We start from the raw sequence: 15,755 nt of genomic DNA on the forward strand, positions 1-15,755 counted from the left end.
CCGGCCCTGGGGGCGCAAAATCAGGCTGACCGGAAGGAGGGAAGCGCACTGCGCTCCCCTCCAACCGACGACCTTTTGTAGCGTGGCCGAGCGCCCGGTTCTGCAGGCGCGCGAGGGAGCACTCTCCCATGTGTGCTTCCTCTTCAGCTCCCTCGCGCACCGCGTAGGGATGCCGGCGCCGGAAGATGACGTCATCTTCCGGCTCCGGTATCAGTATGCGGCGCGCGAGGGAGCTGAAGAGGAAGCACACATGGGAGAGTGCTCCCTCGCGCCCGCCAGCCAGCCCGGGAGACAGCCAGCCCGGGAGACAAACAGCCAGCCAGCCACCAAGGGAGACAGCCACCAAGGGAGACAGCCACCAAGGGAGACAGCCAGCCAGCCACCAAGGGAGACAGCCACCAAGGGAGACAGCCACCAAGGGAGACAGCCACCAAGGGAGACAGCCACCAAGGGAGACAGCCAGCCAAGGAGCCCAGCAGCACCACTGGACCCCAGGGAATCCCTTCAGCACTCCAAAAAGGTAAGGAGGCTGGGGGATTAAATAAAAAAAAAACCATGTGTTAGTGTTAGTGTGTGTGTGTGTGTGTGTCTGCTAGTGAGTGTCAGTGTGTGTGTCTGCTAGTGAGTGTCAGTGTGTGTGTCTGCTAGTGAGTGTCAGTGAGTGTGTCTGCTAGTGAGTGTCAGTGTGTGTCAATGAGTGTCTGCTAGTGAGTGTCAGTGTGTGTGTCTGCTAGTGTCAGTGAGTGTGTCTGCTAGTGTCAGTGAGTGTGTCTGCTAGTGTCAGTGAGTGTGTCTGCTAGTGAGTGTCAGTGTGTGTGTCTGCTAGTGAGTGTCAGTAAGTGTGTTACTTTGTGTCTCTTACTGAGTGTGTTTGTGTGTGTATTAGTGAGTCTGTTTGATGTCTGTTAGTGAGTGTGTGTTTGTCAGTGAGAGTGTATGTATGTCTGTCGCTGAGTGTGTCTGTCAGTAAATGTGTGTGTCTGTTAGCTGGTGTGTATGCATCTGTTCGTGAGAGTGTGTGTGTCTTCAGCACTTACCTTTCTCTAGCGCCAGACTCCCTTGGCGCTGGGGATCCCTCCGCCTCTCAGCTCCGAATGCTCTTGCCGCGCATGCATTCAAACCGCCCATAGGAAAGCATTACTCAATGCTTTCCTATGGACGTTCAGTGTTTTAGAATAGCGGAAGCTCCTCTAGCGGCTGTCAGTGAGACATCCACTAGAGGCTGGATTAACCCTTGGTGAAACATAGCAGTTTCTCTGAAACTGCTATGTTTTCAGCTGCAGGGTTAAAACTAGAGGGACCTGACACCCAGACCACTTCATTGAGCTGATGTGATCTGGGTGTCTGTAGTGGTCCTTTAATTGTGTGTGCATCTGCATGCACTGGCGTACATACCGCGGTCGCAGGGGTCCCTGCGACCAGGTGCCCGCCGCCATGATGTCTATATGCCTGCATGTATGTCTCTGTCTGTGTCTGTATGTCTGTATGATTATTTCTGTGTTTGTATGAACCTTATTTTGAACGAGGGTGGGGGGCACCAAAATGCATCTTCGCCTGTGTAACTAAAAATCCTAGCACCGGTCCTGGTATTAATGACATTAGAAAGATCAAGTTGAACAAAAAGGGAAACTTAACTAAAGCAGAAATATTGGCAGTAAAGAGCCTCAAAGAAGACTCCCAAATAGTCATAAAACCCGCCGATAAGGGGGGGGGAGTGGTCGTTATGGACAGGGAAAAATACACACAGGAAATCTATCGACAATTGGAAGATAGGGAAACCTATCAAAGACTCAATAAAAACCCTCAAGCCGATATCCAGAAAAACTTCATTGATTTTCTGGACAAAGGCTTTACAAAAGGTATTCTCAATAAAAAAGAGTACGACTTTTTAAATATCAAATCTCCAAAAATACCTGTTGTTTATATACTTCCTAAGTTGCACAAGGATATCCTCAATCCCCCAGGGAGACCTATAGTCTCTGGGGTGGGATCTCTTCTGTCCAACTTATCAAAGTATATTGATACTCTCCTCCAACCCTTAGTAAAGGATAGCCCGTCATATCTTAAAGACTCTATGAGTCTGCTCCATGTGTTAAAAGACTTTAAATGGGAAAGTGACCCGTTTCTTTCTGGAAAATTCCATGTTATATCCTATGGACCAGGTAGAATTTGTGATGGAGGGTATTTCGTTTATCCTTCGGAACAATTTTTTTTGGTTTGAGGGGGATTTCTTTTTGCAATGTAGGGGGACTGCTATGGGCACCAGGTTCGCGCCCAGCTATGCCAATCTGTTTATGGCATATTGGGAAAAAGAATACGTCTATTCCCAACATAGCTAGAGCGCGAACCTGGCCCTATACAGACGCTACATTGATGATATTTTTATTATTTGGAGAGGAGACTCTAATTCTTTTTTAGAGTTTTTTAATTTCTTAAATTCCAATCAGTGGAATGTCCATTTGACCCAAGAGTTTAGCCAAAAGAGTATCCATTTCCTCGATTTGGAAATCTCTATAAAAAACTCTAATATTGTTACCCAGACTTACTTTAAGCCAGTGGATGTAAATGGTTACATTCATAAAGAGAGTTGCCATTTTCATCCCTGGCTCAACAATGTACCTAGAGGGCAGTTTCTCCGTATGAGACGGAACTGGAGACTTTTGATTCTCAGGCGGAATTCCTTAAAGGTCAATTTGTTAATCGAGGCTATCGTACTGAAGATTTAGATCAAGAAATTCAAAAGGTTAGGTCAATGGATAGAGACCCCCTATTGGAATACCAACAAAAAAATCCCACAGAAAATAAGGACAAAATACCTTTCATTTTCAACTATAATCAGGAACACAAATCATTAAAAAGAGTCTTAACAAAAAATTGGCACATCCTCCAGCAAGATGGAGAAATCCTACCCCTTAACAAAAAATTGGCACATCCTCCAGCAAGATGGAGAAATCCTACCCTATTTGGAAGAAAGACCAAAATTAATCTTTAGGGGAGCCAAAAACTTAAAGCAAAAATTAACCTCTAGCTATTTAGATGTGCCCAAACAAAAAGACAATTTTTTGAGTAATTTCAAAACATTGAAGAAGGGATTTTACTATTGTGGAGCTTGTATGGGTTGTAACAACTTTAAAAACAAACCCAAACAAGTAAAAGAATTTAAGTCTAAAAGGGGTGTCAAGAATTTTGGAATTAAGTCGTTCATTACTTGTCATACCAAAAATGTGGTGTATGTGCTCACGTGTCCTTGTGGGTTGCAGTATGTAGGGAGGACTTCTAGAAGTCTTAAAACAAGGATACGTGAGCACATATACAATATAAAGAGAGGTTTTCTAAAACACAATGTGTCCTCTCACTTTCTTGAGGTACATGGCGGAGACCCCTCCGGGCTTATCTTTTTTGCCATCCAACAAATTAATTGCCATTGGAGAGGGGGCCAAGTTGAGTCCACCCTTAATCGTAGTGAAATGAGATGGATCTTCAATTTGGAAACCCTATCTCCGGGTGGGCTCAACTTGGATTTTGAAATGGCAGCTTTAATTTAGTTTTATTCCATTAAAGGTATTTGAAACCTTTTTTTCCCTAAGATAAAAAACTAATCCAAATACATTAATAACCAATTTTATTTCTATTTTTATTTTTAACCTCTCTTTGTGATAGGCTCTTTAATATGTATATTGGGAGATGATTAATAACACTGTGACATCTATTATATTTATTTTATCTAATAGTATGCTTTCTACAAATATATTTTGTCAAAGTGGACTTTATGCCAGCTTCCATTATGGCAATTTTCTGCAAAGAGGACTTTTTGCCCACACTACAATGTGAAAAGAGGAAACTCTCGATCACATGACACGCCGGACCAATCACGCTGACGTCATGACGTCAGAAAGACCGGAAGACATCCGTCCGCCATCTTGGAATCCCGGATGGAAGATACAGAAAAAATTCGAGGAGATTTGGAGTCCTGCTAAGTACATGTACTCTGTGTAATGTTAATGTCCATGTAGTATATGATGTGGAATGGTTTTTTAACGTTATTTTGAAATGTTTTGTAGGAGATTGTATAAGTTTTCTAAGCCTTGTAAATTTTGACCTTCCCAATATGGCGGAGGCTGATCGGAAGGACCTTATATGGTCCTCCAATCAACATATGTTTGTGATTGTATAATTAACAAGTATGTATAAATTAGAATCCAATGCAGTATATTGTTTATGCACCTGAGGAAGACCTGTTACGGTCGAAACGCGTTGTGCCCTTGTTTATACCACTTTTTATCAAGTAAAACTTTTTCTACTTTAATATATTCCGCTGTGGTGTCTGTTGGTGTGAAAAAGTGCCCTATCACCAGGAACCGGTGGAGATAGCTGGAATAAGCTTATTATTCACATGCTTTTATAGCTAGAGCCTGCTTTCCAAGGCTCTGCAGATCGTGAGTGACCCATTACCTCCGATTTTATTTATTTTTAAATTGTTACAGTATTATGCTATGGATTTCTTTTTATTTTAGGTTGAAATCAAGACATACCTAACATAAGTATAAGTATAATCCGTTTATTATCCATCTTTAACTGCACCTCCCTAAATCCAATTTGCTATAACCCTTACACTACCTGATCGATACAACATCATACAGTAGGTTCCCCCTCATTATTTTTATGGCCCCCACCCACCGCTCACGGGTGGGGGCGGGCGGACAGTAGGACCCCCCCATTGTGATTAATGGCCCCACCCACCGCGCAGGGGTGGGGGCCGGGGGGGAGGACCGTAGGTTCCCCCCCCTATCCTTATTTACTGAATATTCCACTGTATAACAATGTTTGGCATTTAGTGAATATTCCCTATTCTGCTCTGTGTCAGTGTGTATCAGGGTCTCTGAGGACAGGTGTCAATCCATATCTGCCAAGTGACCCTATGTAGGAGGAACAGTCCCTATTCTGCTCTGTGTCAGTGAGTATCAGGGTCTCTGAGGACAGGTGTCAATCCATATCTGCCAAGTGACCCTATGTAGGGGGAACATTCCCTATTCTGCTCTGTGTCAGTGTGTATCAGGGTCCCTGAGGACAGGTGTCAATCCATATCTGCCAAGTGACCCTATGTAGGGGGAACAGTCCCTATTCTGCTCTGTGTCAGTGTGTATCAGGGATCCTTAGGATAGGTGTCAATCCATATCTGCCAAGTGACCCTATGTAGGGGGAACAGTCCCTATTCTGCTCTGTGTCAGTGTGTATCAGGGTCCCTGATGACAGGTGTCAATCCATATCTGCCAAGTGACCCTATGTAGGGGGAACAGTCCCTATTCTGCTCTGTGTCAGTGTGTATCAGGGTCCCTGAGGACAGGTGTCAATCCATATCTGCCAAGTGACCCTATGTAGGGGGCACAGTCCCTATTCTGCTCTGTGTCAGTGTGTATCAGGGTCCCTGATGACAGGTGTCAATCCATATCTGCCAAGTGACCGTATGTAGGGGGAACAGTCCCTATTCTGCTCTGTCAGTGTGTATCAGGGTCCCTGAGGACAGGTGTCAATCCATATCTGCCAAGTGACCCTATGTAGGGGGAACAGTCCCTATTCTGCTCTGTGTCAGTGTGTATCAGGGTCTCTGAGGACAGGTGTCAATCCATATGTCAAGGTGTCAATATGTCATATGTCAGGTGTCAATCCATATCCATTGTGATTTAGGAATGTTAGGTGATTTATGCCCTTTATGGATTAAAACCAGACTCTGCATCAACTGTCTAATTTTCCATGGGAGTTTTGCCATGGATCCCCCTCCGGCATGCCACAGTCCAGGTGTTAGTCCCCTTGAAACAACTTTTCCATCACTATTGTGGCCAGAAAGAGTCCCTGTGGGTTTTTAAAATTCGCCTGCCCATTGAAGTCTATGGCGGTTCGCCGGTTCGCGAACATTTGTGGAAGTTCGCGTACCGAAAATTTTATGTTCGCGACATCACTAGTGGTGAGTGATACCTATCGAGAGAGTTGTTCACTCCCACACTATATATGTAAGTACCCAAAGTGTATTGTATATATTTTTATTTGTATAAGTAGTATGCGTGTTTTAATACAATACAGTTTTTTTTACTGAAGATCCATCATCATCATCATCATCATTCCATACATTGGGAATATCAAGAAGTTCCTAGCCATTTGTGGCACCCTTGAGCCAGTAATACAGAGCCCGGGATGGCTCTGAGCCATGTGAGTGAGAGTCCAACTGTAAAAGTCCCTTTTAAAAGTCATGTTACGGTTCACACTATGTTTTGCTGTTCTTATTGTATTTCAGGTTACCTGTGATAACCTGTGTCTATCAGCTTAGAAGACATATGTTTGTATGAGTCGTTTATATTGCATTTATATCTCCACCTACTGTGTCACAGATTGTTTTTTCCTGGCTAGTACAAACACTACTTTTTTTCTGGATTATATATTTTATACCTAAGGCAGGCTTTGCCTTTTATGTATATTCCCATGATGAAATTAATAAACTTCCCAGGTATTTATTATACAAATAATAATAAACAGTGTTTGTCATTTGTATAAATAATAAAAAAGCATGTCTGTGTAATCAGATATTTTATGCTTTTATAAAAATTTTATAAAATTCATGCACTTATCATATAAAAGGTCATTTTGGAGTTGGTCGTGCCGAACACAGGATATTCACTTAACTCTACTTCTCTTGCAAACTCTGCCAGTCAAGTAATAACCTGTAGTATATTAACAAGGATTTACCTGTGGCCAAAAAAGGCAAATGTTTTTTCCTGCAGGTGTGGCAACAAACTCTGAGAAACTTCATCAACAATTTGGTCCATGTTTTGAGCAAAAGGTTCTTGACTACGTGATTCTCTTCCTGCTAGCCTTACTGAGTAAACTGCAAACAAACACAGATAATTGTATAGCAGGGATTCATTTTGTTGGATAACGGTAATGTAGGCCAATTTAAAAGCCTAAGGTATAAACTTGAAGTAAATAAGATACTACAAGTGGGGTAGATGGAGAGGATTGATGGACGTATCATGGAAGACATAGAAGAATTGGGGTCGATGTTGCACGGTGGACTTGCATTTTAAACTTCATAGAATATGGGCAAGAAGTGCAGTGAAGGTCATAGTCAATACGTGACAAATTATGGGCATGGTGTCATGTCTTCTATGGACTTGACAGGACTTTAACACAGTGCATGGACATCAGAAGAGTGGATGGCAATCAGTGGAGGTCAGATCTATAGATCATCATGACTCTTTCCTCATTTGGTCCTCACGATGATCCCTATGTGGATACATGTCCTCCTCAATGCCCTACATTTTCTATCTCACGCAGGGTTATTTACTAAAGTGAGAATTGTCGGTAATTTAACGAGAATTCAAAAGGGAATTTCATGTTTATGGCCCAAATAACCGAATTGGAAAAGTTCTCCAAGTCAAGTTTGCTCCTAGTTTATCTACTTGCCTTAAATCTGAAATTCATTTTGAATTCACTTTGAATTTCCCAAAATCCCCACACTAGTAAATTACCCAACAGAGGCCTCCTGTGAGGTTCATTACACAACTAATTTTTTAATCCAACCTCAAAAATGCTCAAGTTGTTTATTGTAAATATTTTTTTTCTGTTTTTTTTATTTTGAAATGACATGTTCCAATTGAGAGTCCTTAGATATGTAAAACACTCCATCCCACCACTGGCAGTGAATAGACAATATAGCAGGACCAGGTACTGGAACCGTCCGGAGTGTTCATACTGCCAGTCTGAATGCAGACGGCAACTTAACCAGTTGCCATTAGCTGCAAATACCACTACAACAGAGGCTTCCATTGTTTCCTGTACTAGGATACGTTATGTAGGCTGTTCACAAAGAGACAGAGGGATACTTTCTTCCTCAAGCAAGCTCAGATGTGACCAGCACATCAATGCCGGATTCCGAATGTAGAATCCATTGATGTGCATAGTTTCCTATGCTAATATCATGTCTCAAAGCCAAAGTCTTTATGTCGTTCTATCAGCATGCACTTTGGAAGCTCTTACTTCCTTTGTTTTACCCACAAATAGTTTCTGTGGGCACCGGTCCATTTTGGATGCTGGGAAGAATAACTATAGCAATTACCTCACCGAGAAACTAATAGCCCCTGACCTATATCCAAATACTTTGCATTTAATTAATTTTCTAGCTAGATAAAGATAAACTTTAAATAAACATTATATTTGATATAAAGAACAGATATTCATCTTCAGATGCCACACTACAATCTGCTTGCAGTATAGTAACAATACCTACCTCACTAGAAATTAGCAAGATTAAACATTTACAGTTTGTTGTAAAACATTCACAGATAAATGCTTGCCGCAGAGGATGCTGGGTAAAGAAATTAAGTTTTAACTGTTCTGCTTCCATTAAAGCAGTCTCCTCCATTCTTTTTATTCAATTACAACCCATAGAACGGCATCCAATATGTGAATAAGTGACAGGTTTATTGTTTTCCTGTAAGAGAGGTGGCAAATTGTGTTTGTATTAAGTAAGACTTCAAAACCGGCTCCTGGTTGAATTTTAGTGACTGGGCATTTTTACAACCATTTAGGGAAGGTATACAATACAAACTGTAAATGATAATATTCATAAATAGTATTTCATAAAAACTAAAGAAAATCTAAGGCTATAGCTAAATGGGTTTGCTAAATGACCCCTATCACAAAGAACAGTTTACAATAACTAATGATACCTATTTGTAGCTTGTATATAGGTTGTTAAAGCAGTGGGTGACATTGCCTCCATTTTGATACCTGGCCAAGAGAGAGCAGAGGCAGATATCTACCTGGATCTTTTATTCCGCCTTCAACTCTAACAAGAGTTTAGCATGATTAGTGCATACTTTGGAACGTGTAAGTTTTCTTCACAGATAATCTCTCATATTGCAGCCACCACACAAACACACACACACTACATACAGTCAGCACACACCGATTGCATTAAATACAGCCAGCACACACACCACATGCACATTACATGCAGCCAGCAAACACCAAACACACACATTACATACATGCAGCACACTCCCCACAAACTACACATGTTACATGCATCCAGTACACACTACACATTACATACAGCCAGCAAACACCACACAAATTACACCCAGCCGATACATCCCACCACAGACATTATGGAGAAGGACACCCTAAATTCCATATTTTAACAAATTAGATCCAAATGGTGAAACTGAGGCAAAATTAACAAGAAGTGAATAGCTGAGTTGGAGTCTTTTACCAGTTCAGCTATTTTTGAATTTAGTTTAGTCACCAACTCTGCCAATGTCCATGTTTAAACAGGGTCCGAAAAATTTCTAATGTGAAATTATTTTGTGTCAGGACAAGTAAATTGGGCTATCTTGTTAGTCCCTACAACTAGTTTTATCTATTTGTTTTAATTTCCACTTTAGTTTATTTGTTCTTTTATTTGTTCCAAACCACATGATTTGCACTACTATGTAATTATTTGTATTTTCAGTCAGTTGATAGGCTGTTTATTCTGTGTACGAACAAAATGTTTGATAAAAACATATCAATCAAAATCATTTCAGTTTTCCTATAAAGGGAAAGAAACATATCATGAATAGTTAAATAATTACAAACCTTCTACAGACTCATCGAACAGTTTTCCCCAATTGGCAAAGAATATCGATCCTCCTCCAGCCCACGGGAAACATATTAACCTTGTAGTGGCGTTGGGTTTTTTGTACATGCAGGATATAACTTTGTCCATCCTAAGAAAAAAATATTGAGAGCTCTATAAAAACTGAAAAAGATAGTGGCTTTCTAAAATATGATCTGCAAAGAATGGAACTCATTATGCAGTTCTGGATTAAAAATGAGAGGTGAAGCTCCAGACTCAAAAGTAATACAATTGGAGACACCCAGATTTTATTTTCCTGATTTCGCTTTTCCAATACCTGATTTTTTCTTTTGTCCTTCATATATTTTACCTCCACTTACTGCAGGTCAGTGGAACACTAATTACATCGCTTTCACTTTTGATTCCGGTCTTGCCTTTTTGCCATTCACTCTGCCTCCAAATCATGTTACTGCAACTTTGAAAATGCTGCTCTATTTATCCCCATCTAACACAAGATGCTACAAATGCACTTGTTCATCAGCCATTCCAATATCCACATTATCCCACTACAATATGCACAGAATGTTGCTATCAGGCTTTATATCTTCCTTGCCCACCATTCCTCTCAAACAGGGGGTGATTATTGTGCTGTTCCTTTAAACACAATGAATCTTGAAATGTAATGTTTGATAGTAACTTTAGCACACATTCCCATAACTGTGTTCCCTTTCATAGAAAAGCCTGTTGATTGATTTAACATTATCTACTCCTGACAGAGTATTTAAAAAATAAACTAAAAATGATACATACAGATAATAGTGTCCAAACAAGCTATGCAAACGTAAACAAATGTGGTGCCCATGGCCTTCCCGCACATATAAATACTGATTTTATTCATGAGCAGAAGGCTCACGGGTGGCAACGAATAATCAAATACATATAAAAAGTATGAGCACTCTATTTTTCTTAACTGAAGATTGAGCAACAGACAATTTGCAAAACAGGTGTGGATAGCAGAAAGTTATAGGATAATCAACCTCATTCACACACTCAAATGGGCTTTACTCACTGTACAGTGTAACTGAGATTATTTTTTTTTTCTAACTACACAGCCAAATTCAACAAACAGAGGCATGTGATGATACAACAACATAATGATACAGGTTGTAATTAAATACAAATTTTAATTTGTGGTGACGGTTATGCAAACATGCTTTATTTACTAAAATACAGCCTACAACACACACAGACTAATGGATAGAGTGGGGAATAATAGTTATAAAAATGGCAGACGGAGGGGGGAAAGATAGATGGTAAGAGAAATAACAAGAAAACAAAAAATAACAAATCAAAGATAAAACGGTCAGATGAATGGGAAAAACCAAGGAGGCAAAAGAGATGGGAAAAGAGACTCTCAGGGCTATTCACTATAGTGAGAAATCAAAGTGAATTTCAAATTCAAGGTAAATTAGTCAAGCTGGAAACATTTTGTAAGTCAGCTATGCTTCCAGTCTGTCTACTTTGGCCATAAATGTTAAATTCACTTTGAATTCTCACTTTACTGAGTAACCCTGTGAAAGGTGAAGTCGGATACATAAAAGGGGTTGCAGAGTGCATTTCTGTCTGGTGTAGAAAAAACTCGTACCAGCCCTGCATGGAAACGTTGCCCCAAATTTGCATCTGCAACCCACAGTGTGCATGCTTGTGAGAATCTGTTTGAAAGGTAGTATGTGTACGTATCATAGTGTAAAAGAAGGAGGGAAGAAGAATTTTAAAACTATACACAAACACACACCTGTCAATCAACCAGATATTCACCTGTCCATATACTAGAATCCCATACCTCAAATCAATAGCCCAAAGGCACGACGGTCTGATGCAATGAAGATGAGATTTATTGGGATCAGAAGAACAAAATCACATGCAACATTTTGGCCTCAAGCCTTTATCATGCTTAGTATAGAACTATTAATTTAAAGTTACTACAAGGGACCCTTCCACGGTGCGCTGGGGTGGCAGCAGTTATTCTTTGATTACTTGTGTACAGGGGCGGACTGACCGGTCGGGCACTCCGGACATGGTGCGAGGGCCAGGCCGGGAGGGGGGCCCGCCATCAGGGGGCCCGGCGCACACTCTGAGGGGGCCGGCCGCGTTCAGGGTCGGCCCTTTAAATGCTGCAGCCGTCTGAGCGCTCTCTTAAGAGCCTCAGGCGGCTGCAGCTTCTCTCCTCCCCTCCCCTGTAGCGTGGCCGAGCTGCTCTGCGGTCCGCGGTGCCCGACCAGAGTGATAGGAAGGTGCACCTTCCGCGCGGAGTTTCTGTTTCCTGTACCCGGCCGGACTGACAGGAAGGTGCACACTGAGCACCTTCCTATCACTCTGGCCGGGCACCGCGGACCGGAGAGCAGCTCGGCCACGCTACAGAGGAGGGGGTAAGAAGAGAGAGGGGGGGTGTAAGAATAGAGAGGGAGGGGGTGTAAGAAGAGAGAGGGGGGGTAAGAAGAGAGAGGGAGGGGGAGTAAGAAGAGAGAGGGAGGGGGAGTAAGAAGAGAGAGGGAGGGGGGTAAGAAGATAGGGAGGGGGGTAAGAAGAGGGAAGGAGGGGGTAAGAAGAGGGAGGGAGGGGGTAAGAAGAGGGAGGGAGGGGGGGTAAGAAGAGAGAGGGGGGTGTAAGAAGAGAGAGGGGGGGTGTAAGAAGAGAGGGGGGGTGTAAGAAGAGGGAGGGGTGTAAGAAAAGAGAGGGGGGGTGTAAGAAGAGAGAGGGAGGGGGTGTAAGAAGAGAGAGGGGGGGTGTAAGAAGAGAGAGGGAGGAGGGGGTGTAAGAAAAGAGAGGGAGGGGGGTGTAAGAAGAGAGGGAGGGGGTAAGAAGAGAGGGAAGGGGGTAATAAGAGGGGGGGTGTAAGAAGAGAGAGGGAGGGGGGTAAGAAGAGAGAGGGAGGGGGGTAAGAAGAGAGAGGGAGGGGGGTAAGAAGAGAGAGGGAGGGGGTAAGAAGAGAGGGAGGGGGGTAAGAAGAGAGGGGGGTAAGAAGAGAGAGGGAGGGGGGTAAGAAGAGAGAGGGAGGGGGTAAGAAGAGAGAGGGGGTAAGAAGAGAGAGGGAGGGGGGTGTAAGAAGAGGGGGGTAAGAAGAGAGAGGGAGGGGGGTAAGAAGAGAGAGGGAGGGGGGTAAGAAGAGAGGGAGGGGGTAAGAAGAGAGAAGGAGGGGGTAAAAAGAGAGGGAGGGGGAGTAAGAAGAGAGAGAGGGGGGAGTAAGAAGAGAGAGAGGGGGGAGTAAGAAGAGAGGGGGGAGTAAGAAGGGGGTAAGAAGAGTGGGGGGGAGGAAGAAGGGGGGGGAGTAAGAAGGGGGTAAGAAGAGGGGGAGGGGGGAGTAAAAAGAGGAAGGGGGAGTAAGGAGAGGGGCAGGGGGGAGTAAGAAGAGGGGGGAAAGGGGTAAGAAGAGGGGAGAGGTGGGTAAGAAGAGTGGGGAGTAAGAAGAGGGGGGAGTAAGAAGGGAGTAAGAAGAGGGGGAGGGAGGAGTAAAAAGAGGAAGGGGGGAGTAAGAAGAGGGGGTGGGGGGTAAGAAGAGGGGGAGGGGGGTAAGAAGAGGGGGTGGGGGGGAGTAAGAAGAGGGGAGAGGGGGGTAAGAAGAGGGGGGAGGGGGTAAGAAGAGAGGGGAGGGGGTAAGAAGAGGGGGAGGGGGTAAGAAGAGGGGGGAGGGGAGTAAGAAGAGGGGGGAGTAAGAAGAGGGAGGAGTAAGAAGAGGTGGGAGTAAGAAGAGGTGGGAGTAAGAAGAGGGGGAGAGTAAGAAGGGGGAGTAAGAAGAGGGGGAGAGTAAGAAGGGGGAGTAAGAAGAGGGGGAGGGGGGCAAGAAGAGAGTGAGGGGGAGTAAGAAGAGGGGGGAGTAAGAAGGGGGTTAAGAAGAGGGGGAGGGGGGAGTAAGAGGAGGGCAATTGCCCCCTCCCCTGTCCGCAGGCACCGTGCGGGCAGCCGGCAGGGGAGGGAGGAAGAGAGGACCCGGGAGCTCAGCCTGCAGCTCCTCTGGGTCCTTCTTGCGCGAGCACAGATCATTGCCGCGGTTACCACGGCAACGTTATGGCTCTTGCGAGAGTAAACTCTAGCCCTGGAGCTACGGGCTAGAGTTCACTCTCAACACTGTGACCACCAGGGATTCCTGGTGGTCGCAGTGGTGAGAGTGAACTCTAGCCCCATAAACACACTGCCCCCACACACCATACACATTCACACACTTCCCCCCATACCCACACACACCATACACATTTACACACATTGCCTCACACACACACACACACACACTGCCCACCCATACACACACAGCCCCCCCATACTAACATTGCCACACACATACACAGCCCCCTCATACACACATTGCCCCACACACCCTACACATTCACACACTACACCCCCTCACACACACACTGAACCTTTCACACACACTGCACCCCTTACACATTGCACCACTGCTCCTATACCCTACTACAGCCTCATATCCCAGCAGACCCCAGGTAAGTTGTCAAACTGTTCTTAAACGCTTTGACTACTTACTCTGGGAGGGGGGCCCGGCCCTCCTGGCACCATAACGACTACACAGAGAAGTAGTGGTTATTGTGCATGGATTATTTCTTTAAATAATCTACAAGTGCCCCAGTAGCCAGCAAGCCAGCCAGCCCACAGGCCAGCCAGCCCACAGGCCGGCCAGCCAGCCAGTCAGCCCACAGGCCGGCCAGCCAGCCAGCCCACAGGCCACCTGTTAGGCTTACAGCCAGCAAGCCCACAGGCCACCTGTTAGGCTTACAGCCAGCAAGCCCACAGCCTGCCAACCGCAGCCAGCAAGCCACAGCCTGCCAGCCGCAGCCAGCAAGCCCACAGCCTGCCAGCCGCAGCCAGCAAGCCCACAGCCTGCCAGCCGCAGCCAGCAAGCCCACAGCCTGCCAGCAAGCCCACAGCCTGCCAGCCGCAGCCAGTAAGCCCACAGCCTTCCAGCCGCAGCCAGTAAGCCCACAGCCTTCCAGCAAGCCCACAGACTGCCAGCCAGCAACAGTAATTAAGGTAAGAGGAGCCAACTTGGCCTAGGTATCAGCGAGCTATGCTGTGTTGCTATATTGTGAATAGGAACCAGAGTGTTGGAGAGACCCCCCTCCAGGCCCCATTAGACTCCATTGTAGTCTCTAATGGGACCTGGAGGAAATTCTTTCTAACACACTCTCTAAAGGACACTGAGATAGCCTCTGCTAGAATGCTCCCCCCCTCCATGGCCCATTAGCCCTCAATTGTAGTCTCTACTGGGGTCTCGAAGGGATTATTGCACTTTTGTTCCTTGTGTCTAAAGATTGTGTAGGGTGTGGCTGGAGGCGGTGCATGGAGGCGGGACATGGGTGGCGCTTGCTGCGGAGTATGGGTGGGGCCTGTAAGGGGGCCCTTGATTTATTTTGCCCGGGGGCCCTGAGGGTTCTCAGTCCGCCCCTGCTTGTGTACAACACTACCCTTAAATTTCACAATTTAGCTTCACAAATTACCTGCTAAAGTGCAATGTTACCCAATACATAGGAATGATTTATTGGATGTTGCTATTGTTACTGTAACATTTTGTAATTCTCACTTATTGTTAAATTTCCCCCTTTTATGATATTGTAAAAACGCTGCGGAATGCGTTGGTGCTATAAACATGCCAATAATAACAATAATAAAACATGTGGAAATCAATGCTATTAGTCCTTAAATAAATGTGACAAAGCCCCAGCCCCAGTGTATTTAGAATTCCAGCAGACCCCTCACCCTGCATACCTGTGTCTCTCCAGGTCCTGAGAACCTTATTCCTCAGCAGCTGGGGACCTGTGCTCTCTGTGCCTGGGAGGATGAGATAACTAATAGGCAGCAGTCAAGGAATCACTTATTAATTACATATAGGTCACATAGCTATGTGTGCTGTTAGTTCTACCCCTGGGATGTGGGCAGGCACCGAACATGCATGTCACATGACCAGCAGCCTTTCTTGCGGATAGGGAAACATTGTTACCATTTCATATTTCGCAGGCTGAGCTTGGTTTCATTTTCTATGTGCCCACATTAAAGATGGCTTCCTGGGTCACCCTGCCCTCAGAACATTGAGCACGTGATCTTTGTAACGCTCATCAGACTGAATGCCAGGATTCTA

General features: G+C 44.6%; 1 protein-coding gene across 1 annotated transcript in view; it reads right to left on the reverse strand.

The window, feature by feature from the left end:
* OLAH (oleoyl-ACP hydrolase) overlaps positions 1-15,672 on the reverse strand; it is a 53,161-nt gene extending 37,489 nt beyond the window's left edge. Inside the window, exons 1-3 of the mRNA XM_063450766.1 lie at positions 15,386-15,672; positions 9,631-9,761; positions 6,739-6,877 (exon numbers count right to left, since the gene is read on the reverse strand). Coding sequence (XP_063306836.1) covers positions 6,739-6,877; positions 9,631-9,760 — 269 coding nt within the window. The 5' untranslated portion in view covers position 9,761; positions 15,386-15,672. The remainder of the gene's footprint in view (positions 1-6,738; positions 6,878-9,630; positions 9,762-15,385) is intronic.
* Positions 15,673-15,755: the final 83 nt, after the last annotated feature.

The sequence above is a fragment of the Pelobates fuscus genome, chromosome 4, assembly GCF_036172605.1.
Source record: "Pelobates fuscus isolate aPelFus1 chromosome 4, aPelFus1.pri, whole genome shotgun sequence".
Classification (NCBI taxonomy): domain Eukaryota; kingdom Metazoa; phylum Chordata; class Amphibia; order Anura; family Pelobatidae; genus Pelobates; species Pelobates fuscus.